Source organism: Lutra lutra, chromosome 7, assembly GCF_902655055.1.
Source record: "Lutra lutra chromosome 7, mLutLut1.2, whole genome shotgun sequence".
NCBI lineage: Eukaryota > Metazoa > Chordata > Mammalia > Carnivora > Mustelidae > Lutra > Lutra lutra.
In genome coordinates this window covers 98,647,967-98,673,824 of record NC_062284.1, presented here as the reverse complement: position 1 = coordinate 98,673,824, position 25,858 = coordinate 98,647,967, and the positions used below count along the sequence as shown (strand labels likewise).

Below are 25,858 nucleotides of genomic sequence, written 5' to 3'. Positions count from 1 at the left end.
GGCTCTCTGCTTGGCAGGGAGCCTGCTTCCTCCTCTCTCTCTCTCTCTGCCTACTTGTGATCTCTCTCTGTCAAATAAATAAATAAAAATCTTTAAAGATCTCTGTCAAATAAATAAATAAAAATCTTAAAAAAAAAAAAACAAAAAACCCACAAATTTCAGTCCTGCCAACCAAGAGCACTGCCGGTGATTTGAGGGCCTTGCCTGTTAGAGAGGCCACAGTATCCTCTCTGTTTGGTGCTAAATGGTGACATCAACTGTTTGTCTCCCTTTCAAAGTTACCCTCTAATATTTTGCTCCAGCTTCCTCCAAACAAAACAACTGGTGCAGCTGCCAGTCACGCTGGCTTTCTGGTTCACTGCCTACTTAAGCGTAAAGAAATGGCGTCCTTGCTCCCTTATTTTAACTACTGCTGGGCTTGGCAGAGTTCCAGGCTCCTTGGGTACTGAACCTTGCAGAGTCCATAAAGTTAATTTTCCAGACTCACTGCAGCCTGGTATGAACTTCAGATGAGGCGGCACTGGAAGAAGTCACAATGACTTTCCCATACCACTTAAAAATATATTTTTTAACTTGTCAAAAAGAAACATTCATCAGCATAGACTATAGGCTGGGCTATAAAACAAATCTTAATACACTGCAAAGAATTTAAATCATACAAAGAGAGTTCTCTGAAAAGAATGCAATTCTGATTCTAGACATCAGTAATAAAAAGATATCTAAAAGTCCCCAAGTAGTTGGAAATTAAACGACACACTATGGGCCAAACTGGAAGTCACAAGATAAGTTGGAAAATACTTTGAGCTGAATGGAAATAAAAATACAACATATTAAGGTTTCTGGGATGTGTTTTAAAGTATTGCCTAGGAGCACCTGGTTGGCTCAGTGGGTTAAAGCCTCTGCCTTCGGCTCGGGTCGTGATCCCAGGGTCCTGAGATCGAGCCCTCCATCGGGCTCTCTGCTTAGCGGGGAGCCTGCTTCCTCCTCTCTCTGCCTGCCTCTCTGCCTCCTTGTGATCTTTGCCTGTCAAATAAGTAAATAATATCTTAAAGTATTGCCTAGAGGGTCCCCAGGGTGGTTCAGTCAGTTAAATGTCTACTCAGGTCATGATCCTAGGGTCCTGGGATCAACCCCTGCATTGGGATCCCTGCTCAGTGGGGAGCCTGCTTCTCTCTCTCCAACTTCTCCTGCTTGTGTTCCCTCTCTCGATGTCTCTCTCTCTGTCAAATAAATAAATAAAGTATTAATAAATAAAGTAGAGCTTAGAGGAAAATGTATGGCATCAAAGGTTTATAAACAACGGGCACCTGGGTGGCTCAGTGGGTTAAGCCTCTGCCTTCGGCTCAGGTCATGATCCCAGGATCCTGGGATGGAGCCCCGCATCGGGCTCTCTGCTCAGCAGGGAGCCTGCTTCCCCCTCTCTCTCTGCCTGCTGCTCTGCCTGCTTCTCTGCCTACTTGTGATCTCCGCCTGCCTCTCTGCCTACTTGTGATCTGTCAAATAAATAAATAAAATATTTTTTAAAAAAAGGCTTATGGGCGCCTGGGTGGCTCAGTGGGTTAAGCCGCTGCCTTCGGCTCAGGTCATGATCTCAGGGTCCTGGGATCGAGTCCCACATCGGGCTCTCTGCTCAGCAAGAAGCCTGCTTCCCTCTCTCTCTCTCTGCCTGCCTCTCCGTCTGCTTGTGATCTCTCTCTGTCAAATAAATAAATAAAGTCTTAAAAAAAAAAAAAGAAAAAAAAAGGCTTATAAACAAGAAATATGTAAAATTAATGATCTAAGTTTCCATCTTTAAAAAAAACTAGAAAAAGCAGCTAAAAGCAAGGCAAGCAGAAAGAAAAAAAATAAAGAGATGAAATCAATGAAATTGAAAAACAGAAAAATCAGGAAATCAACTAAACCAAAAGCTGTTTTTTTTTTAAAGATCAATGAAATTGGTAAGACTTAGTCAAACTGATCAAAAAAAAGAGGGGGAAAAATTTACTGATCTCAAGAATGATAAGAGAGAACACCATTATATATCCTATAGATATTAAAAGGATAATAATGTGATAGTATCATATATGAACAACATTAAAAGGATGATGGTGTAATATTATGATATATGAACAACTAACTTTATAGCTGTAAACTCCAATATCTAGACAAAATAGACAAATTCCTTGAAGATACAAGCTACCAAGACTCACTCAAGAAGAAATAGATAAGCTGAATAGCCCTATATTTTATTAAAGAAATAGAACTTGTATTTTAAAACATTTCAGTAAGGAAAACTCCATATTCAGATGGCTTTATTGGAAAATTCTAACAAACGTTTAAGGAATGAATAATACCAATTTGATGTTAACTCTGCATCTTTGCCAACAGTCCAGCAACATAACGAAATGATAGAACACCAAGTTGGGCTTATCCCAGGAATGCAAGCTCTGTTTAACATTTTTATTTAATGTTTACAAAGATTTTATTTATTTATTTGACACACTCGGAGTGCACACAAGCAGAGGGAGGGACAGGCAGAGGAAGAAGCAGGATCCCCGCTGAGCAGAGAGCCAGACATGGGGAATCCAGGGCCCTGGGATCATGACCTGAGCTGAAAGCAGACACTTAAAGGACTGAGCCACCTGCCCCTTTTTTTGTTTTGTTTTTGAGATTTTATTTATTTATTTGACAGAGAGAGAGAGAACATGAGCAGGGAGAGGGCCAGAGGGAGAGAGAGAAGCAGATTCCCTGCTCAGCAATGAGACCAACTCAATCTTACAGCCCCCCGAGATCATGACCTGAGCCGAAATCAGACACTTAACTGACTGAGCCACCCAGGTGCCCCTCAACATTTTTAAATCTATGAATGCAATTCACTATATCAACAGACTAAATAAGAAAAATCATGCTCAGGTACTTTCCTCCTAACATCAGTCACAGAAATGTCTGCTCTCACCATTCCTGTTTGATGTCACATGGGAGGACCTATCAAGTGCAGGATGGCAAGAAAAAGAAAAGGTATACCAGTTAGGAAGAACTAAACCTATCCATGTTTGCTGGTGACATGACTGCCTACATAGAAAACCCCAAGGAATTTACAAAAAGCTAGAACTTGTGAGAAAACATCCAGAAGGTAAATAAGCATACGAAAAACTGCTCAGCATTAGTTATTAGGAAAATGCAAATTAAAACCACAGAAGACAATTACCTACCTATTAGAATGGCTAAAATCAAAAGACCTGAATAGGAGTGTTGGCAAAGATGCAGAGTAATTGGAACATTGCTGGCAGAAATGTAAAATGGCATAGTCACTTTGGAAAACATTTTGGCAATTACTTACAATAACATGTACTTATCCTGTGACCCAGCAGTACTCCTCCTAAGTATTATTTTCCCAAGAGAAAGGAAAACATATGTTCACACAAAAGACCATGCATGAATGTTTATAGTGGCTTGATTTATAATCACCAAGACTAGAAACAACTCAAATGTTCTTCAGCTGGAAATAGATAAACAAAGTCTGGTTTATCCATATAATGGAATACCACTCAGCAATAAAAAAGAACGAACTATGGAGATACTCAACTACATGGGTGAATCTCAAATGCATGTTGAGTAAAAGAAGTTTAGTTAGTCTCAAAAGGTTGCATTTATATGACATCTTGGAAAAGGCAAAGCCATTGAGACAGAAAACACATCAGTGGTTGCCATTTGCAAACAATTTCTAGGAGGTTCACAGACCACCTGTAGCTCATCCCTGGACCCCATCTATATGCTACTCCCTGGTCCCGGAAGACACCCATTCCTCTCTTCCCAGCTCCTTCCTGAAACCTATCCAGATTTACCTTCAGTGGCATACTGCTTGGTGCGGGATTGGTCCCCGTTTTATAGACGGTCCCCGTTAATAGACGGTATGACATTTTTCTCTCCTCAGGTATCACTTCCAGGGCAAACACCCATCTCAGTGCTGGGCGTATGGAATGCGCTAGATGATGAAGTACTGACTGAGGCAGTCTGCCTAGTAGCAAACTATTTCATTCTTTCCCCAAATCCATGAACTTCCCACCATTGTGCTCAGACTTGAGTAAATAGGAGCCATCTGGGAGAAGGATGGGAATATGGAACCTAAAACAGGGACACCTGGCTGGCTTGGTCGGTAGACCATAGGACTCTTCACCTCAGGGTCCCGAGTTTGAGTCCCACCTTTGACCTGGGGATTACTTAAAACAAAAATACCTAAACCAAGCTGGGCTCTGTCCATCTGCGTCTGCCACATCAGAAAGGCCAGCTGCATAGGAAGTCGATGATTACAGACCCCCAGGCTAATGGAGGGAAGTGCTGACTTTAACCAGTTTCAGTCTTCATACCTCCCACTCCCTCTTTTCCTCTCTCTCTCTGCCTTTCATTCATTCATCCCTGGTTGGCGGGATGCTACAGTACTGATCCGGACAGACACAAAAGCTGTCCTCAAGGCGTTTGTAACCCAGCAAAGTGTACGGGAGAAGTAATCTGTTCTCAGACCGTGCGGGACCGGCCCTGCCCGTGAAGTTCAGACCGCATGGGGGGTGTTGGGAGGGGTGCTCCCGGCGCAGGCGTCTTCCAGCCGACTCCGCTCGAGCTGCGTTTTTTACGACCTGCTGGAGTCCGCAGTCCTGCAAGTCTCCTCTCCCCGGCGGAGAGACGCTCGGGTGCCAGGGACCCAGGGCCGCCCACCAGGGCCCTTCCCCGCCGCCAGGACGCGGCGGCCCCGCCCAGGCCAGCCAGGGGCGGGGGCCCGTTCCCATAGGGATTGCGGCTGGGGCGGCGGCGGGCACAACCGCGAGAGAGGCGGCGAGGCGGGAGCAGGGCCAGGCCCGGCAGTCGCGGCGCTGTGAGTCCCAGGCGGGGAAGGCGCACGGGCCCGGACGGCAGGCCTGGGCGCCACGTGGCGCGGCTCGAGGCTGCGCAGCACAGGCCGGGTTGCGGGGAGGGCGCGGGGGGGCGGCGGGACCGCACATCCTGCCCCCCGACTAGGCCCACCCGGGAGGCGCCAGGCTCCCCCACATGGTGTTTCGGCTAGTGCCTCGGTGCCCGAGAGAAATGAGACCCGAAATGAGAACCGGGGAAGCCCTGAGCCGGCTCATGTGTTTTAGATCGGATGAACTAGATCATTAAACAAGATAGATTATCTTACAGCTCGGTTCGTTTTAGGATGACGGGTTGCATTTTAACTCGCAGGATGTATACCGGGCGCTTAGAATCGTTACGAGCTCTAGGCTGTCATCCCGGATCTCGTTGCCCTTGCGAGCTTTAAGGACATGGGTCGATTCCTAACTGGTTAACAAGTGCCCTTCTGTTCCAGGTGCTTGACAAAGAGCCATCGTTGAGTGGGGCTCTAGTTCAGTCTGTTCGAGCCAGTAGTCTATGTGTGACATTTTCAAACTATGTGAAGATCCGTTTTAAGATTTATTCCTCTATGATGGAGAAGTATGAAAAAATTGGGAAAATTGGCGAAGGATCCTATGGAGTTGTTTTCAAATGCAGAAACAGGGACACGGGTCAGATTGTAGCCATCAAGAGATTTCTGGAATCAGAAGATGACCCTGTAATAAAGAAAATCGCCCTTCGAGAAATCCGCATGCTCAAGGTAAATGGATTCTTTAAAATGAATTTTCAGGGTCTAAAAAATTAAAGCGAGTCGTGTTGTGTTTAATAAATGTGTTAAGAGGCGGTAACATCTTCCAAGGACATTTGTCTTCAGTGACACAAGTGGGATGTCTATGTACAAGTTGCCAATTACCGGTGCAGGGAAAGGGGGAGATTCACTTTTGGAGATGCTGTGGGTGTTTCATTTTTCTTCCTCTCCCCCATGTCCACTCTAGACCTGGTTCTTCAAGAGCCATCAACTTCAGTTTGCTGGCATTCATGAGTGGTAAACTTCCAGGCCATGTTCTGCTGACATTCTCAGCCCATTAAGAGAATTAATCATTCACCTGTTTTCAAACTGCTAGGAAGCTGACAGGTTTTCTTTACACCTCACATGTATCTGCTGCTGAACATCATAATGTCCTTTCTCTAGAAAAAAGATTCTTCTTAAAGAAGGGAAACGATCGGGGCGCCTGGGTGGCTCAATGGGTTAAGCCTCTGCCTTCGGCTCAGGTCATGATCCCAGGGTCCTGGGATGGAGCCCCACATAGGGCTCTCTGCTCGGCGGGGAGCCTGCTTCCTCCTCTCTCCTCTCTCTCTGCCTGCCTCTCTGCCTGCTTGTGATCTCTGTCAAATAAATAAATAAAATCTTAAAAAAAAAAAGGTGAAATGATCACTTTTAAAATGTTTGTTAACCCTAGAAGACTGTGAAAATCAGAGTGGTAGAAAAGGGTGTTTGTTATATGCTGAGAGCATTTTTTTCTGTAGTAGAAAAAGGCTGCTTTTCTGAATTTCTGTGAGGATGAAACCCAAATCCCAACATAGAGTGCAACATGTAATGAGCACAGTGGGGTTAACTTGGTTTCAGATAGTTAGGGCCTCAGTGTTCGGACATGTGTAACCAACTCTGTGACGAGGAAAGAGCTACCAAGTGGGAGGTGAAAGGAGCATCCAGGGGATTTTCTCTTATCCCTTCCTTTCTATTTTCTCCAAGCCTCTCTGCACATCTCTCTTCCCCATGGCTTGAATGTGTGGTGTTATCTCTGGATAAGGAAACTGAATGTGAATTAGCAGGCTTTGGGTAAATTTAAATGGGGGGATAATCTCTTTCCGTTTGGGGTGTTCTTTACCAGCAAGATCTTATCTGCTCTGAGAAGACACTTCCAAGGTTCCACTACCCACACCCCAAGAGGGCTCCCCGGGAAGGGGTAAGACCAGCTGTATTTGCCCATCCCATGGCTTGGGGACCCTATGGGGACAGGTTCTCCCCCTTTCTTTTGGGCTGATGGGTGTTTCCCACTTTCTCAGGTTCTCCCTAGAGGAAAAAGCGATAACTGAGTTTCGAAGGACTCTTTTACTCCAAAGAAAAGACAATCTGTTTCTAGTGGAAAGATAGCCTTTCTAATTCCGAAGATCACCTGTGAATGCACAATACTGGGTTTCCAAGTGTAGCTCCCTGTGTTAATTGAGCTCCTCCAGGATGGGAACCTCTGTTTTTCTGTACGAATTACTAAGTGCTTAGTAGGCCTCCAATACATGTTACTGTAAATTGAAAAAAAAAATGGTTAACAAAATAAACTCTTAGCAAGAGTGGTTGTTGCCAATAAATTAGGAAGTCAGATGTGTTCTCTCAAATAACCGAATATTGATGCTACCTGAAGGAAAGGGCTGTGTGTACAGGAGCCTGATTTTGAAGCACAGAGCACCCCATTCTTCAAAATCAAGTGCACAGATGTAGACCCTCCCGATCTATATGAGGTGATGGGACTAGATTATGGATAGAGTCCATTATTCAAAGCCCTAACTTTTCAGCATTCTGTGATATCCCCAACACATAACAGGTACTTAAATATTTGCTGAAATGGTGAATTGGAAGTTTCTTGAATGAAGTCACATTTTCTCCATTTAATTATTCAGTAAATATGCGTAGAGCCTCCTTGTGCCTAAAACAAATGTTTTTTGTTTTGTTTTGTTTTGTTTTTGTTTTTTTTTTGTTTATTAGAGAGAGAGGAGGATAGAGCACTTGAGCCGGGGTGGGGGGTGGGGTGGGGGGGTAGGGACAGAGGGAGAGAGAGAATCTCAAGCACACTCCCCTGCTGAGTGTGGAGTCTGACCCAGGTCTCAGTGATAGGATGCCAAGGTCAGGACCTGAGCCGAAACCCAGGGTCAGACCCTCAACTAACTGGGCCACCCATAAACAATGTTTATATGAAATGGTACATGTTGTGTTTCTGATGCTTAACCATGGAAGGGAAATAAGATAAATTTCCCCTTGGCTATTAATCCTGATAAACTGGCTTCCTGATGAGCAGGGTCTGTGTCATTTACCTTGTGTCTCCAGGCCTGGCAAGAATCCTCTAAATAACGTATTTAGAGTCATGTTTGAACTAGACTTTGAAGTGTTTAGGGAGGCATGGAATGAGAAATAAGGCATTCAGGACAGAGAGTCTCTCCTAGGAGAAGATACATACGTGGAAAGCAGTATATGGAGGGAACACAGGTTATAACCCTAAAATTTTAGCCAGGATTGCCTGCTGGGTGCTACCAGGCCAGGAAGAGAAGGAAAGGAAAGAACACCAGGGCTCAGTAGAAGGAGGTGGGAGGAATTTCCTGGAGTAGAGGTCTACTTTGCACAAAGCTACACCTTGGTACCAGGTGGCCCTTTGGGTCTGGAGGTTGACTCCAGGGGACATACTATAGTCCCCCAAACAGGAAAAAAACTGGTGACATCTAAGCAAGTGTTTTAGGGCCCCCATCTGAGCTGGAATTCAAGGGAGAGCTCCAGTGGCCTGTGGGAAGAGGAATATTACACTGTGAGCCAAGCACAGCTCTGTGCGCCCAAGGGAAGTTTGCAGCTCAGTGAGTTTGAGTTCCTAATACTTTCCTTGCACACCTCTTGCAGAGCTATGCTTTTAATGACCCCTGCTGAGGTTAGGAACCAGGAACTAGGAGGATTGAAGGTGAAGATTGCCTCAATAACCTTAGCCAGAGAGGTGAGGACTGGCAAGGGACATCCCCCTGGCTGCTCCTATTATGATAAGGCAAGCAAGACACTTAGATGAAGATCAGGTGTAGAAGGATTTGAATGCCAGGCCAAGGAGTTTGGCTTTCTCCTGAAAAGAAAGAAGCCAGCCAAGGTTTTTTGTTTGTTTGTTTGTTTTTAAGATTTTATTTATTTATTTGACAGAGAGGCAGGCAGAGAGAGGGAGGAGGAAGCAGGCTCTCCGCTGAGCAGAGAGCCCGATGCGGGGCTCCATCCCAGAACCCTGGCATCATGACCTGAGCCGAAGGCAGAGGCTTAAACCACTGAGCCACCCAGGCACCCCACGACTGCCTCTCTGCTTACTTGTGATCTGTCTGTCAAATAAATAAATAAAATCTTTAAAAAAAAAATTCCAGTCATTTCCTCTGAAGCGGATAAGATCGTGGGAACAAATATTCTAGCAGTCAATTGCATAATTTTCAGGGTAGCATACCTACAATATTTCCCATTCTCAGTGTGGGAGCATACATGAGGCTGTAGCCATCCATTGGTAAGCGCTTTTGAGGATGATAATTATTATCAAAAAACGAATTTTGCTAATAGTTTTAGAAAACATTTTTTTCTGAAAACTTGAAACTTTTCAAATAACATTATTTTGTGCCATTTTGAAAAAAAAAGTGTGGTATTTTTATGAGATAGGTTTAGTGTTTGTACTAATAAACTGCCTTTTTAAAAGATTTATTTATTTATTTTTAGAGAGAGTCGGGGGGGCAGGGGGAGAGGGAGAGAATCCCAAGCAAACTCCACACTAAGCATGGAGCCCGGAACTGAGCTCGATCCCAGGACCCTGAGATCACCACCTGAGCCCAAACCAAAAGTCAGACGGCTCAACTGACTGTGCCACCCAGGTTCCCTCTAGTAAACTGCTCTTTAAACTAAATGTAATTCACTGTTCACCAAGAGGTCCTATTGCACTTGCCCTTTTAATGTTTAGTTTTGAATCTGATTTTTCCCAGTTACACAGTTAGGCTTTTAGAAATATAAGCATTTTCAATAGGTATCATCAGTCAGCACATACTCTAAGGACATACTCTAAAGTATCGTTTAGCGACAGTAATTATACTGGAATACTGAGCTCAAAGCAACTGTCCTGTCCTTTCTCAAACTTACTTTCCAATGTGGGAAAACAGAAAGAATTCAGTATTTTCAGTCATCATTTTTGCTGAGACACCTGCGCATCAGTGTGCTGGAATGTGTTCATCTGGGAACTTTTTACAGAACTCCTGTATGTAGCAGGCACTGTTCTGGGCCCCTGCCCTCCACGTAAGGAGAGACTCATAGTAGACAAATAATTTATGTCGAGTGGTGAAATATAAAGTAGGATAAAGGGGTAAAGAGTGATGAAGAGGCTTGCTTTCTTCATAGAGCAGGGTCAGGAAAAGCCTTTCTGATGAATGACATTTGAAGAGATACCAGCAGCAAATGGGAAGAGATGAGTGATGCCGGCATTCCAGGCAGAGGGAATAGTGAGTACAAAGGCCACAAGCAAGACTCAGTGATGTTTTTGGGCATGTTCTGGTGTGTTCTAGGAGGAGCAAAGAGATCAGGGCATCTACAGCACAGTAAGCAAGGGCAAGGGTCAGAGGAGATGATGTTAGAGGGGTGAGAGGTCAGACACAAGGGCCTCCGGGCCTCAGCAGGAACCGTGGCTTTTACTGTGAATGAGAGGGGAACCAACAGAAGATTTGGAGCAGAGGGGTGCCTTGGCATGACATACATTCTTAGAAGGATCCCTCCAGCTATTTGTTACTCCAGCTCCATGGGCAAGAAGATCAGTTAGAAGACGATTGGAATAACCCAGGGATGAGCTGATGGGGTTTGGGTCAGAGTGGTAGTGGTGGAGGTGGTCAGGTACAAGATTTATTCTGAGAGAGTAGTATAGAGGAATCTGATGGTGGGAGGAAGAATCGAGAATGACCCCAAAGTTCAGGACTTGAGTAACTACAAGAACAGGGATCAGATCATTCACTGGGATGGGGAGACCTCGGTACCCATTTGGGGGAAAGGAAATCAAGAATTCTGTTTTGATTATGTTAAGTTTGAGAGGCATATCTGAGACCATGATGTGGGCATTTAAGTACACAAATCTGGCATTTGGGAGAAAATCCAGATTGGAGAAATAAAATTGGGAGACATCAGCATAGCAGTGACATTTAAGGCCCCTGAGACTGGGTTGTCCTAGGGAATCCAGCATTTGGATTTGGAGGTCAGGAAGGTGAGGAGGAAGCAGGCAAGAAGAAGAAAAAGGGGGTGATCCTGGAGGTAGGAAAATCCCAGGAACAATGTTCTTAAAAGCTTAGAGAAGAAAATATCTCAAGAACGAGAGAATGGTCAGAATGAGATCTTGCCATTTGCAACAATGTGGATGGAACTAGAAAATATGCTAAGCAAAATCAGCCAGTCCGAGAAAGACAAATACTATATGATTTCACTCATATGTGGAATTTAAGAAACAAAACAAATTATCATGGGGGAGAAAAAGCAGCAAACCGAGAAAGACTTTTCTCATTCTAGAGAACAAACTGAGTGTTGCTGGAGGAGAGGTGGGTGAGAGCATGGGTGAAAAAGGTCATGGGAATTAAGGAGGACACTTGTTGTGATGAGCACTGAATGTTGTATGGAAGTGTAGGATCACTAAATTATATACCTGAGACCATTATTACCCTGTATGTTACCTGGAATTCAAATAAAAACTCAAAAAGAGAAAAGAATAGAGGATGGTCAGCAGTGTCAAAGGTCATGATTAGTACAGACTTAGAAATAGCCATTGACTTTGAAGATGTGAGGGTCATTTGAGATCTTGACAAGAGCTGTTAGGTGCAGTGGTGGGAATGAAAGCTTCATCAGAAAGGTATCAAGAGAGAGTGAGAAGAGCAGAGAGGAGACGGGAATACAGGCAACTCTTGAGGATTTTGATTGTAAAAGGAAACAGACATGGAAGGATGTGGGATCAAGAGAGAGTTTCTTAGTTGTTTTTAATATGGGAGAAGAAGTAGATTTGTGTGCTAATGGTATCAATCCAGTAGAGAGAAAACTTGATACTTTTGAAGGGAGAGAATTCTGGAGCCATGACTTTGAGTTACCAACATGGACCATGGCCACAAATAGCTATAATAGTGTAATAAAAGACCAATTCATGGACAGCTAGGAGAAAAGGAATTATTTTATTTTATTTGGAATGTTGCTAGGTTCTTCATATACACTCTCCTTAATCTTTATGTAACCGGACCCACAGTTCTCTCCAAGCTGTGGTGCAGAAGAACTTGTTCCGCCTGGGTGTGTGGTATTGCCTGATTTGCATGTGGCCCATGAACCCTAGAGGGAAAATACAACCCCTTTCTATAACTAGGGTTCAAGCATGTAAAGGTATTTTGGATGGGAAGTGGGGCAGATGCAACACAAGCTAGATTACACAGAGAGACAAGATCCCTGCAAGAAAATCTCCTTAAAGGGGGTAGGAGAAGAGTAAATGAAACAAGATGGGATTGGGAGGGAGACAAACCATAAGTGACTCTTAATCTCACAAAACAAACTGAGGGTTGATGGGGGGAGGGGGGTTGGTGGGGGGGCGGATTATGGACATTGGGGAGGGTATGTGCTATGATGAGTGCTGTGAAGTGTGTAAACCTGGTGATTCATAGACCTGTACCCCTGGGGATAAAAATATATTATATGTTTATAAAAAATAAAATTAAAAAAAAAAATCCCTTTACATCAAGAAGTCTGGCTTGATAGGCCAGAGTCATCACAGGGCCTATAGTGGGACGTGAGTTCTGGCTGCTCATAAAGCAGGAGGCTTAACTGAACCCAGCCCAACTCCTGGGGACTGTCTGTGTGTCCAACGAGAAAAGGGCCATGTGGTTCAAAACAAATGTGACCCAATCAACCCAGAATCATTGTATACCAAATTTATGATGCTAATCCCCTCTCTGCTGAATGAAAATGACAGAACACTTGGAGGAGGAAGCAGAGAATGCCAACAGCCGTGGTAGGAAGAATAGATGCTCCCAGAGGAGTCAAGGTAAAGGACCAATAGCACCACTGTGAGGTGCCTGGACGGACATTCAGCAGCGTGGCAGGTGATATGGGGGCCTTAGGAATAGATTAGACCAACATCAGTCAAGGCTGAAAGCAGCAGCTAGGACACTGTCTATGACAACTTGCTTCCAGAAGACAAGAAAATAAGATACAGGCAAGCAGAAGGAATCACGTCTTGCCATTTGGTGACCCGGTAGACTTGGGCAAGGTACCAAGTATCATTATGTAGGGTGCACAAAATATAACAACCTTAGGAAGTGGGTATTGTTATCTCATCTTACATATGGATTCGGATGGTTAATGACCTCTGGTGAATAAACTGGAACGCAGACCCAGTTTTATCTGTCCCCACGTCCTTACATTGCTGCTCCCACATGTAACCACCCAGTTACACCCTACACCGCACTCTGAAGTCTCAGTTACCGTCCTCAGGCTTCGCCCTGCCCTCCTTCCACCAGGGCCTTAGGTGTGGGACTCACGGCTTCTGTGGACCCTCAGGGGCCAATTCTTACTGGAATAGCAGTTCCTTCCAGCTCTGGTTCTATAACCCTGTAGATTATTTTATTTTATTTTAAGATTTTATTTATTTATTTGACAGAGATCACAAGTAGGCACAGAGGCAGGCTGGGAGAGAGGAGGAAGCAGGCTCCCCGCTGAGCAGAGAGCCCAATGTGGGGCTCAATCCCAGGACCCTGGGAGCAAGACCTGAACCAAAGGCAGAGGCTTTAACCCACTGAGCCACCCAGGCTCCCCAACCCTGTAGATTATTTTAAATGGTACAAGTGATGGTTTGCCACCAACAAAGATGAGAATAATCATGGGGAGAATGGCCCTGTACAAGTTTACTCTAAATATTACAATGCATGCCCTCTTAATGAGAATGTTATCGCTCCCAAGAGGATGAAAATTTGGTTTTTGAGAATGGGTGCAGGGAGTGTGACTTTGAAGTACAGATTACATACATATATGTTATGTACATACATTTATTTCATTGGGAGGTGATCTGGAAAAAATGTATAAAAGGAATCCTTTGGGGATAAATATGAGGGGTGGGGGGAAGCCCAGGGGTGGGGGGAGGTGAGAGTATTGAGTATATTCTGTGTGCTTTCATTTGATTTTAATCCATCATGAATACTGATAACCTACAGAATATTCAGAGGGTTCCCTTTTCCCCCTATCATCTCCTCACTTTCATTAACCGTCCAGTGAGGCCGTGGGGCTTTGTTACTGCGTGGGGACAGGACCCACAGTTAAGAATTGCAGTTTCTGATCCAGCTCAGAGCTGTTGGGTGACCTTGGGCAACTCCAGTGCAGCCTGGAACCTGGCCCACCTCCCTTGATTTATGTCTGTGTTTGGTGTTGCTATGCTGACTTTTTGCTGAGGGGAGCAAGAGCTCACAGTGGTCAAACAGCCTTAACGGGTGCAAGGGCAGGAAAGCGAAGGGTCAAAAAAAAAAAAAAAAAAAAGTCTAGGAGAGAAAGATGCATGGTGGGAAGACAGAAAGTTGGGATTTAGTACCACAGGGAGGCATTGAGCGTCAAGCACCTCACGCGGTCTGTCCCAAGAGGTTCACTGCTAGAAAATACCAGACCAGAAATACTGCTAGGCAAGTTACCAGCCCAGCGATGATAAGGTGCTGTGGCAGGTACAACTGGCAAGGGTCCCTGTACCCGAAGCCTTTATTAAGTACTTAATTCCATGTGCTGCTATGCCCAGGGCCACATTCCACTGAATGCTAACAGAGCACCATGTAAATGCTCCCTAGCATTAGACTCCGATTAGAGAGTTCATAATTTTTAAGGGCTTCTGCTCCCCTAATATTAGTTGAAGAAATATTTCCCCAGTATTCATTGAATGATATTTCACAGCTCACTAAAAATCTCACTGGGAAATTCTGTGACGTCTTGTAGAATTTAGTCCTGCTGTTGCTAGTGTAGGTGCCATTTTTAGGTCAAGTCCATTATTTCATTGGCTTGTCCAAATGGATTTGTGACATATTTCTAGAAATTGTGACAGCCATGTCTGGCATGCTCTGTTATGGTTTACGTGAGATCAGAAAGTCAAATGTGTGTGGGGATCACAGTAGAGACCTAAAGGAGGGAAGTGGGCTGAGTGTGAGATTAGATGGGGAGGTGGGCACGGGGCAGGCTGGAAACTCGGAGCTTGTCGGATGGGCAGGTGGCCACGGCTCAGCCCACACACCTAGCCCATGGTGCTAGGTTTTCTGAGTCTTTTTTTAAACAGCCAGAAATCAGAATTTTACGTAAAATCTGTTTTTTTTTCTACCACTCTTTGTTTTGATTAAAAAAAAAACCACACACACAAAAATATACAGATGTGGAAAGAATAATATAATGAATACCTCCGTACCCTTCACTAGATTCATTAACCAGTTGTGAAAATTCTGCTTCGTTTCCTTTCCATGTCTCTGTCTCTGTCTCTCTGTGTCTCACACACACACTCACACCCCATACCTTCTCAGCTGAATCATTTCCTTAAGTATGCATCATGAATCTGCTAGAATTCTTCTACATAACCACAATATGATTTCCACAGTACGATTTCTCAAGGACTCAATACCATCATCTAACATACAGGCTGTGCTCAAGTTTCTCATAATGTCCCAGTAACAGTTGTATAACTACAACTACAACTATGGCCATAACCGTAACTACAGCTGTATATCTAAATCCAGGTTCTAACCCTTGACCACACACTGCAATTCATTGTCATGTCTCTTTAGTCTCTTTTAACACTGGCATTTTGAAGCATGCAGGCCAGTTGTTCCTCAGAATGTGCTTCCACACGGACTGTGGTTGTTTCCACTGCAGGCGTGAGGATGTGTCCGCCATACTGGTTCTTAGCAGGAAGATGGGTCTTCTGGATTTCCCAATTGTAAAGAAACATTTTCCCTTTTATAGTTAGTGTGTGATCTGTAGGGAGATATGCTGAGACGGTGTGACCACCTTGTGTCCCAACAACTTTTACCCAGTGATCTTTGCTTGAATCAATTATAGGAAGAGTTCTTGTAAAATGGTGATTTTCAAAATTCTTTCTACATTCATTACTTATAGTTTTTCTGTTAGGGGAAAAAACAAAAAACAAAAACCACTTTCCTTCACATAGTACCTGTCCCCACCTCATACACACACTCTTTAGTATCACAGAGAATTTGTGGATTTTTAAAAAAATTCAACTTGTTACAAACCATCGCTGTGATTCTTCTTTTTGATTCTCAAATGGTCACACATTTTATCCTGCTCCTTTGTTCTGACAGACACTACTGTTCCTTGAGTACTTTTTTTTTTTAACGAATTTATTTATTTGTCAGAGAGAGAAATAGAGAAAGAGCTCAAGCACAGGAAGTGGCCGGCAGAGGGAGAAGCAGGCTCCCTGCTGAGCAGGGAACCCAATGCAGAGCTGGATCCCAGGACCCTGGGACTGTGACAGAGACAAAGGCAGAATCTTAACCGACTGATCCTCCCAGGCATCCCACCTTGAGTACTTTCCTATGTGTGACAGCGAAGTCTACCAGGCTCATCCCGCCCCAGCTCTGGAATCAACCATTTTCCCAAGGAGCCCTGGTTCCTTTTAGTGAGAATGAAAGGTGACTTTGAAAATGTTGACAATGAATTTTTTAAAATGTCGAAGGCCGTTCAGGCCAAACAGAACCCATCTGCAGATGATACTTGGCCCACAGACTCCATTTTGGACCTTTGGATTGTAAAGCTTTCACTATATGCAGATGTTCTCCTTACAGACTGGCAGATCTGGCCCCTTGAGGTTCATTACTAATACATAGATAGATGTTGGGAGTTCATGGGAACTGGCTGTCAATAGTGTGGAAGGCAAAGCAGAGCATTCCCTTACCCACAGTGATAGAAACCCAACAAATCCCCCTTCTTATCCTCTTTCCTGATTTGTTCAACAGGGACACCTGTTTAATTTTAATTTTACAAGATAACATACTAACTGCAAATAGTAACGGGCTGTTTTTGTTTGTCTATTATAAGAATTTAGGGCTTAGCTCACAACTTGTTTATACAGAAAGATTATATTTCTGCTGTGTAATGAACCCCTAAGTAATAAAACCGCCACACAAATACTTCAGGAGCAAAAGCAGAAATCAACAGGCTGGCAGCTCATTACCTTCGAAGAGACCCTGAGTTTGTAGGGAGATTAAGTACATGCCAGTATGTGTCAGTGTCCTCAGTGCTCCTACCCACCAGCCTGCCTGCACCTTAGACTGTAGAAATAAAACAGCGCAGAGCAGGAGAAAGTAAGTGGTTTTATAGTGTACATTGATAAAAAAATATAATTATGCTATTACTTTTTCAGCCACTTAAATTACTTGTATTTTCAGCAAAGGAAATTTTAAGGGGACAACCCATGTTACAGATAGTCATTATGAAATAATGAAACCTTGCTAGAAGGTTGTACTTTTCATACCAAATGGAAAAAATTTTTAATGCACCAGGCTTGTATTTAATTTCCCTTTCAATTTTTTTACTGTTTCAATTCGCCCTTTCATTTGGGAGGACCAATGTTTTAGACACAAATTTGCTTTCATAGGCATATGTTCTTACTAATTATTAACCTTCTTTATAACTTATTAACTTTAAGAGCACTGTGGTAAAAATACAATTTTATAAACTGACCTGGTTGAAAACATGGAGCTTAATTCCTCTTTTTGTTAAAATAATGCAAAGTGAGGGTGCCTGGGTGGCTCAGTAGGTTAAACCCTCTGCCTTGGGCTCAGGTCATGGTCCCAGGGTCCTGGGATCAAGCCCCACATCAGGTTCTCTGCTCAGCAGGGAGCCTGCTTCCTCCTCTTTCTCTCTGCCTGCCTTTCTACCTACTTGTGATCTCTCTCTCTCTCTGTAAAATAAATAAATAAATAAAATCTTTAAAAAAAATAATGCAAAGTGACTTCTACACCAGTGGAAGCTATCAACTTCTGTATAAACTGAAAAAATAATTTATTTCATAACTGTCAGTATGTTGGTGCATTAACTTTTGGCTCTGCCATTGTTAATTTTCATTTTGACCACAATTTATACTGTTGCTTCTTTTCTGGAACTTTCCATATACTTTATTAATCAACAAAACAAATGGAGCATCCACTGTGCACATCCTTAGCCTGTGCTGAGTCTTGAGAGGAACCCAGAAGGGATCTCAGCCTAGGTCAGTGGCCAGAGGACCAGCCTGATATACTGTTCCATCCATGCTGTCTATAGGAAGCCTACCATAAATAAACTTCAGGCTCCTCTCCACCTCTCCACCCAGGTACACTCCCACTCCATATGTCACACCCTTTCCTTCTCTAGTTGTCCCCAAAACAAAATATTAGCCAGGGTGTCTACAGTGGGATTCTTGGCATTTGGAGGACACACGAGATGAAGACGGCTTTCCTTTATCAAAAGTGCTAAAAAAGGGGGAGACTGGGTGGCTCAGTGGGTTAAGCCTCTGCCTTTGGTTCAGGTCCTGATCCCAGGGTCCTGGGATTGAGCCCCTGCATCGGGCTCTCTGCTCAGCGGGGAGCCTGCTTCCTCCTCTCTCTCTGTCTGCCTCTGTGCCTACTTGTGATCTCTGTCAAATAAATAAATAAAATCTTTTTTTTTTTTTTTTAAGTGCTAAGGAATGATTCCTTGGCAACACCATGGGGGGTGCAGAATATTTTCCTCTAGGCTGAAGAGGGTGGTAGTAATTCAATAGCTTTTTAAATAATGAAAATATTCCCCCCCAAGGTAATGTATTAACTATCTCTCTGAAACTAACTTCAAAATATTTATTTTGGTTTTATGATACAGTGAAGACACGTAAATCTTTTTTTTTTTAAGATTTTATTTATTTATTTGACAGAGAGGTCACAAGTAGGCAGAGAGGCAGGCAGAGAGAGAGAAGGAAGCAGGCTCTCCGCTGAGCAGAGAGCCCGATGCAGGGCTCGATCCCAGGACCCTGAGATCATGACCTGAGCTGAAGGCAGAGGCCTTAACCCACTGAGCCACCCAGGTGCCCCCATATGTAAATCTTTTTAAACCATTTGTATGATAAAGTAATATATGCTCATGTCAGGAAAATAAAAACAAAACTCTGAAGGTATAGAAGAATATAAAGTGAAAAGGAAATTCACTTTGCCTTTCTCTCTCCTGTATCATTCTAGAGGATTTCTGTGCTTGCACAAAAGCGTATATTTCTTTTTAAAAAACAGATACAAATGCTATCATATTGTATATACATTCTGTAATTTCCATTTTATACTAAACACTGTACCTTGGCCAACTTTCCAAGTCAACACATAGATAGGCTTTATCCTTTCAACAGCTGCGTACTGTTTTCTCATTTGAACATAATATAAAGTCCTGAAGTTTATTTAATCACCTATTAATAGACACCTGGTCAATCATGGACACATAAAGCTGTGCAAATATGAGAGAATATTGGGACATGGAAGCATGATTTCCATAAGTAGATAACCGGGAGTGATGATGAGAGGTCCAATCCTATTTCTGCTCCCGGTTTCTAGACCCATGGATTAGTCACAGAAGACACAGCACCATGTGGGTCAGTGCTTATGCATCTCAAGAACTGAGGTCCAGATTCCATCATTCTATTAGGCTGCCTGGTTGTAGATGATAAGATATATAGTCAAACTAGTGGGTCCCATGGCCAGGTGCTAATTGTCACGTTTCCTTTGCTATAAAATGGGCCTCTCGCTCTGACTTTGTGTGGACTCCTATGGCAGTAAGGCAGGCATTCTCTAAGCCTTGGACTGGGGTATAGGCAGGAAAGGCAAAACCTATATCTAAAGTTAGTATCAAGGGCACCTGGGTGGCTCAGTTGTTAAGTGTCTGCTTTGGCTCAGGTCATGATCCCAGGGTCCTGGGATCAAACCCTGCCTAGGGCTCTCTGCTTGGTGGGAAGCCTGCTTCTCCTTCTCACACTCTCCCTGCTTGTGTTCCCTCTCTTGTTGTGTCTCTCTCTGTCAACTAAATACATAAAATCTTTTTTAAAAATTAATTATTAAAAAAAGTATCAATTCCAGTAAGGACACATTGCTACCCTCTTCATGGAGCATCTGGTCTCCTTTGAGGACAGTGCATATCAGTGCCCCAGTATTGGTTTTTCCTCCCATCAGGTTGTCCTCGGTAGCCCCAGTAGTCAGATCAGCCTTGCGGAGAGGGAGCAGTGCTCCAGGGCCATGCATACACACCATTCCTGCAACCATGGCCACCATGTTCATGGGTCAATCTCATGGGCTGACAGAGCAGGCTGACACCCACTGGGGTGGCCAAGGACAGAGCAGGCTGACACCCACCAGGTTGTTCAGTGCTTTCTCTGTAGGAGGTGCTCTCTCTTGTGGACATGAGTCTGAAGCCCAAGGATCCTCAAGCTCTGTGCTCACTCCCACAAGTACAATTTATGCCTCTTCTCCAAATATCTCCCAGTCTTGCCTCTTCCAGACTCTTCATCCACTAGACAAGCTATTTGCCATTACCGACAGGTCCATGCATATCTCAGGTCCTTTCTACCTTTGTACCAAGTGAACCATCAAGTCTATTGCTTGAAGCTGTGCTCAGTGGAAGGACATTCTGTTACCCTTGTCCTCCGAGGCCCCTGCTGAGTAGGGCTACCCTATGGCAGTCCGTTTTCAGCTAATGCCAACATAATGAGCTGATCCATCTGCAAGCTGGACTTGAGGTTTTTCTCCTCCGTTACTGGAAACTCCCATTAAACCAGATGTGTAAGTTGAAGGACAGGGGATGGAGCAATAAAATAAATGACATGGAGAATAGGTCACCTCTTTTCGTCTCGCTTGTTCCCTCCAGTCCTGCTTGAGCCTGATCACAGAGGTATAGTTTTCACACATAGTGGGTTGCTGCTATCTCCATGCAGTCTTATGATGTGGCTCTCTCTTACCCAGTACCCAAGAGGAAGTTCTTGGTCACATAATCACTTGATGTCCCATGATCAGTACTCAGTCTCTCTGAGGGCTCACAAGACTGCAGGAGCTGGACAGCGCTAGCAGGAGTGGACAAACTGAATCATATGGCCTGGGTGGTAGGGTAGCTCTGATGTGCCGTAAAGTTGTCTTGGGTCCTACTCAATATTGACAGCCTTCCAAATCACCTACTAAATTAGAGCCGTATTCCCCGGAGCTATTTCCTGGTGCACATATGGAAGATATGCTGCCTCCAGGATCTAAAGAGACCCACCAAATGCAATGCCTTTTTTTGGTGGTGGGCGATCAGAGGTGCAGCAATTTGTCCTTGACTTTAGAGGGGCTGTCCCAGGGTGCCCCAAGCCATTGGACCCCTGGAACATTACCCGTGATATGCCCTGGCAGGTTTTCTCTCACCCTCTGGCATATGTGTGTCTTAATGGGGCATTCAGAATACTTGTCATTCCCTCTCATTGGGAAGTCCAGTTAACTTGATGTCATCAATCCCAGTAGATAAGCATCCTGTTCTGGGGAATGAATGTCAAGATGATCAAGGTCCCTTTAGACTATACTGCAACAGAGAGCAGAAGAGTTAACCTAGACCCTGGGCAAGATGCTGAATGTGGAATGCTGTCCTTTCCACAAAAAGTGAACCACTTTTGATCCTCTTTACTGGTAGAGATTGGGAAGAATACATCAAAATAGATCAGAAGAATTCATCAGATTGACGACAAATGCGTGACCTGATGAATTGCGTATCAGATGCCAGAGACTGTGTAGATCTGTGCTTTTATTAATATAGGATATATTTCTGGAAGTGGTGTCCTGGGTAAGATGGGGACTGTGTATGTTTTTCAGTGCACTTTATTTTTTAGAACAGTTTTAGCTGTACAGAAAAATTGAGAAGATCGTGCAGAGATTTCCCATATACCCTGTACCCAATTCCACCTGTGATTAGCATCTTACAAGTATGATACATTTGTTATAACTAATGAACCAGTATGACATGTTATCATTAATTAAAGTCAGTACTTCACTCACATTTCCTTAGTTTTTATCTAATGTCCTTTTTCTGTGCCAGGATCCCATCTAGGACACCACATTATGTTTAGTTGTCGGGTGTCCCTTGGCTTCTCTTGCCTTGGCCATTTTAGACTTTCTGTGTATTTAATGGCCATGACAGTTTTAAGAAGTACTGGTCAGGTATTTATCACATTCTGCTTTCTAACAGAGGATTCCCCAACCTCCTAAATGTTTGTTTTTCTTTTAATTTGCCTACATTAAGGTCCACTCTTTGTGCTGTAACATTCTGTGGGTTTTGAGAAATGCATAATGTCATGTATTCTCCATTACAGTATCAGGCAGAATAATTTCACTGCCCTAAAAACATGTTTCACATGTGGGTTTTCCCCCCATGTCCTCTGCATTCCCAGCAATCACTGATCTTTTTACTGTCCCCATAGTTTTGCTTTTTCCAGAATGTCATATAATTGGAATTGTACAATATGTCATGTTTCAGACTAGCTTCTTTGACTTCACAATATGCATTTAAATTTCATACATGTCCTTTCATGGCTTGATAACTCATTTCTTCTTATCACTCATATCCTATTCTATGGATGGAACATGAGCTTGTATCCTTTTGTCTATAGGAAGATAATTTGTATGCTTCGAATTTTTGGCCATTATCAATACAGCTGTTATAAACATTCGTGAGGAGGTTTTTTTGTGGATCTAATTTTTCAGATCATTTGGATAAACACCTAGGAGCGTGATTGCTGGATCATATGGTACAACTACATTTAGCTTTGTAGGAAATTAGCAGACTGTCTCAAGAGTGGCCACACTGTCTTATGCTCCCACTAGCAATGCAGGAGAGTTCCCATTGCTCTGTATCATCATCAGCATTTGGTGTGGCCGGCAGTTTTTAGATTTTAGCTATCCTAATAGGTATGTAATGATATGTCATTGTTTCTGGAATTTGCAGCTCCCTAGTGAAAATATATGTTGATCATCTTTTCATATGTTTATTTCCCATCTGTATCTCTTCTTCGGTAATGTGTCTGCTCAGATCTTTGGCTTGTGTTTTCTGGGTATGTTGTTTTAATAAATACTACTAGTAACTTTCTCCAAAAGTCTAACCAGCCAAGTGTGAGAAGATCCATTTTCCTGTATCCTTGGCAACATTTAATGTTACCAATTCGTGAAATGTTTGTTAGGAAAACAGGTCACTTCACCTTCTTGCTCTGATTTGCCCTTCTCTGACTACTAGTGATATTGACTTTTCATGTCTCTGGATCATTTATATTTCCTCTTCTGTGTATTACCTGCTTACATCTTTTGCCCATTTTCCCACTATGGCGCCTTTTTCTTCATAGCACATGAAGTGTCTTTGTAATAGTAGGGCTGTAGCCCTTTATTTGTCATAACAGATATTTCCCTGCCAATTATTTGCCTTTTGACTTTGTTTCTAGTGGTCTTGTTTTTTGTTTTTTAACAAACCAACATTATTTTATTTTTTTATTAGGGTAAAATACACATAACATAAATTTCACCATTTGAACTATTTTTAAGTGTATATATAGTTGAGTGACATTAACGGCATTCACAATGGTGTGCAACCATCAATGCCATGCAGCTCCAGAACTTTTGTTTTAAAGATTGATTTATTGGGGCACCTGGGTGGCTTAGTCGTTAAGCCTCTGCCTTCTATTCAGGTCATGATCCCAGGTCCTGGGACTGAGCTCTGCATTGGGCTCCCTGCTCAGTGGGGAGCCTATTTTTCCCTCTCCCTCTGTGTTCCCCTTGCTGGTGCTCCCTCTCTCTCTGTCAAATAAATAAATAAAATCTTTAAAAAAAAAAAACCTTTAAAGATTGATTTATTTACTTTAGAGAGAGAGCATGCACATCACGGGGGGAGGAGTAGAGGGAGCCAATCCTCAAGCAGACTCCCCGCTGAGTGTGGAGCCCAACCTGGGGCCCCATCCCACCACCCATGAGGTCAACACCTGAGCTGAAACCTGCCTGTTTCAACTGCCTGAGCCCCCCCAGGCGCCCCTACAACTCCAGAACTTTTGCCATCTTCTCAACATCATCTTATTCTTTTGTGGCCAAACTTGCTTATCTTTTCTTTCTTCTTCTAGATATCTTGTTTTTGGGGATGTTTTCTTCTATCCTAGGGTCATAGAAAGTTCCTCCTAAATTTTTTTCCAGTATTTATAGTATTTTATACTAGAATTTTTAATCTATCTGAAAATGATTCTTCTATACAGGGTGGTAAGATGTGGTTCTCATTTTCCTAATGGATAGTCATTTTCCCTGAATCAATTTTAAATAAAGCACATTGTTTTCAACTGTACTGAAGTACTACCTGGTCATGTTAATTTCCCATAAATGCGTGGATCTAGTACTAGACTCTGTACTGCTTCTATTTCTTCATTTCTTTGTGAATAGCCTGCTGGCCTATTCACGATGATGCTGATGCTGATGATAATGACTATAGGCACTTTATTGAAAATTTTGCCATCTGGTAAAACTAGTTGCCCCGACCAGTTTTTTCCCTTGACAATTTTAAAACAGTAGTAGTTCTGCTTGAATGTAAAAGGCATTTTACCTAGTTCAGAAAAAATCCTTTTGGATTCTAATTGAAATCACCTTATATCTAGGTATTATTTTTATTTTTATTTTATCTTTTTTAAAAAATTTTGTTTATTTATTTGACAGAGAGATCACAAGTAGGCAGAGAGGCAGGTAGAGAGAGAGGGGGAAGCAGGCTCCCCACCAAGCAGAGAGCCCCATGTGGGGCTTGATCCCAGGACCCTGAGATCATGACCTGAGCCAAAGGCAGAAGTTTAACCCACTGAGCCACCCAGGTACCCTTCTATGTATTATTTTTAGAACTGACCTTTTAAAAAAATTTTTAAAGATAAAGAGCATTTTACTTACTTGAAAGTGCAGGGTGAGGAACAGAGAGAGAAGCCGACTCTCTGCCGAGTAGGGAGCCCGACTTAGGGCTCAATCTGGGAGTCCAGGATCATGACCTGAGCTGAAGGCAGGTGCCCAACCGACTGAGCCACTCAGGTGCCCCGGAACTGACATTTTTATATAGGTTTTTCAGTGGCATCATTTCATCAGGACCATACCTGTACTTCAAAAGTCCTTACATGGGGTTAAGGTGAAATTTAGAGCTTTCTTTCTGAATCAAAAACAAATTGGGTACTGCTGCTGTTAATTCTAACGCTGAATTTCATGATGTATTTGAGAGCATTCATCACAGGGAGAGGGAAGAGTGAGAGGAAATACAAAGAACTTGATTCTTTCTCTGCTTCTTAGTTTGGACAAGCTTCCAACCTTGCTGGATCCCACATTCTTGACAGGGTCATAATATGCTGATCTGGGAATCCTTGGGAAGTACTCAAGATTAATTATTATAAAGGAGAGGTGCATCAGTTTTCTCCATTCTGTGCAAATGTTAACAGATAAAAAAATTCCTACATATATGTCTCTGTAATTAAAACCTAGAGTCAAGTTCAAGAATTATAATGACCTGGATCTCGGAGTCCTGGGATGGAGCTCCACATCAGACTCTCTGCTCAGCAGGGAGCCTGCTTCCCCCGCCCCCTGCCTGCCTCTCTGCCGATTTGTGATCTCTGTCAAATAAATAAATAAAATCTTTAAAAAAAAAAAAGTTCAAGCCCCAATTAAAAAAAAAAAAAAAGAATTGTAATGACCTGTAAAAAACATCTTACTAAGACAGCTCCCACTTTCTAAAATTTAATCTCTTCTTTTATTATTTATCATGGTAGTGGGAGAAGAATGCTTTTGAAAGGAAAACGGGATATGATCATTGAGAAAATAGTCTGTTGCTTTTGTCTGCAGCACAGAGAGGATAAATATCCCCCAGTCACCCTGCAAAGAATAAGAATCTTTGAACACTTGAAGGATAGGAGAGACCATGGATATAATGGTCTGTATACTGTTTAATCCAGAAACATGGGACCATCGAGGACTCCCCAAGGTAGAGGTCACAGACCTGCTACTTGCAAGACCAGACAGGTGTGGGAGAAATGCTTCCCTTCTGTAAATAAATATATCTTTTCTTATTTGCCTTAAAATAAGCAGTCATTTCATTTTTTTTTTTAAGATTTTATCCACTCTTTTTTTTTTTTTTTTTGAGAGAGAGCATGAGCAGGGGAAAGGGCAAAGGAGAGGAAGAAGTAGACTCCCTGCT

At 43.0% G+C, this 25,858-nt stretch overlaps 1 protein-coding gene across 2 annotated transcripts in view; it reads left to right on the top strand.

Annotated features, from left to right (window-relative positions):
* CDKL1 (cyclin dependent kinase like 1) overlaps window positions 1-25,858 on the top strand; it is a 61,614-nt gene that overhangs the window by 2,122 nt on the left and 33,634 nt on the right. Inside the window, exons 1-2 of one of the 2 annotated variants that reach the window (XM_047736244.1) lie at window positions 4,728-4,849; window positions 5,321-5,605. In XM_047736244.1, coding sequence (XP_047592200.1) covers window positions 5,435-5,605 — 171 coding nt within the window. In that variant the 5' untranslated portion in view covers window positions 4,728-4,849; window positions 5,321-5,434. Of the gene's footprint in view, window positions 1-4,727; window positions 4,850-5,320; window positions 5,606-25,858 lie in introns of those variants that run through there. The other variant, XM_047736245.1, reaches the window with a different exon arrangement.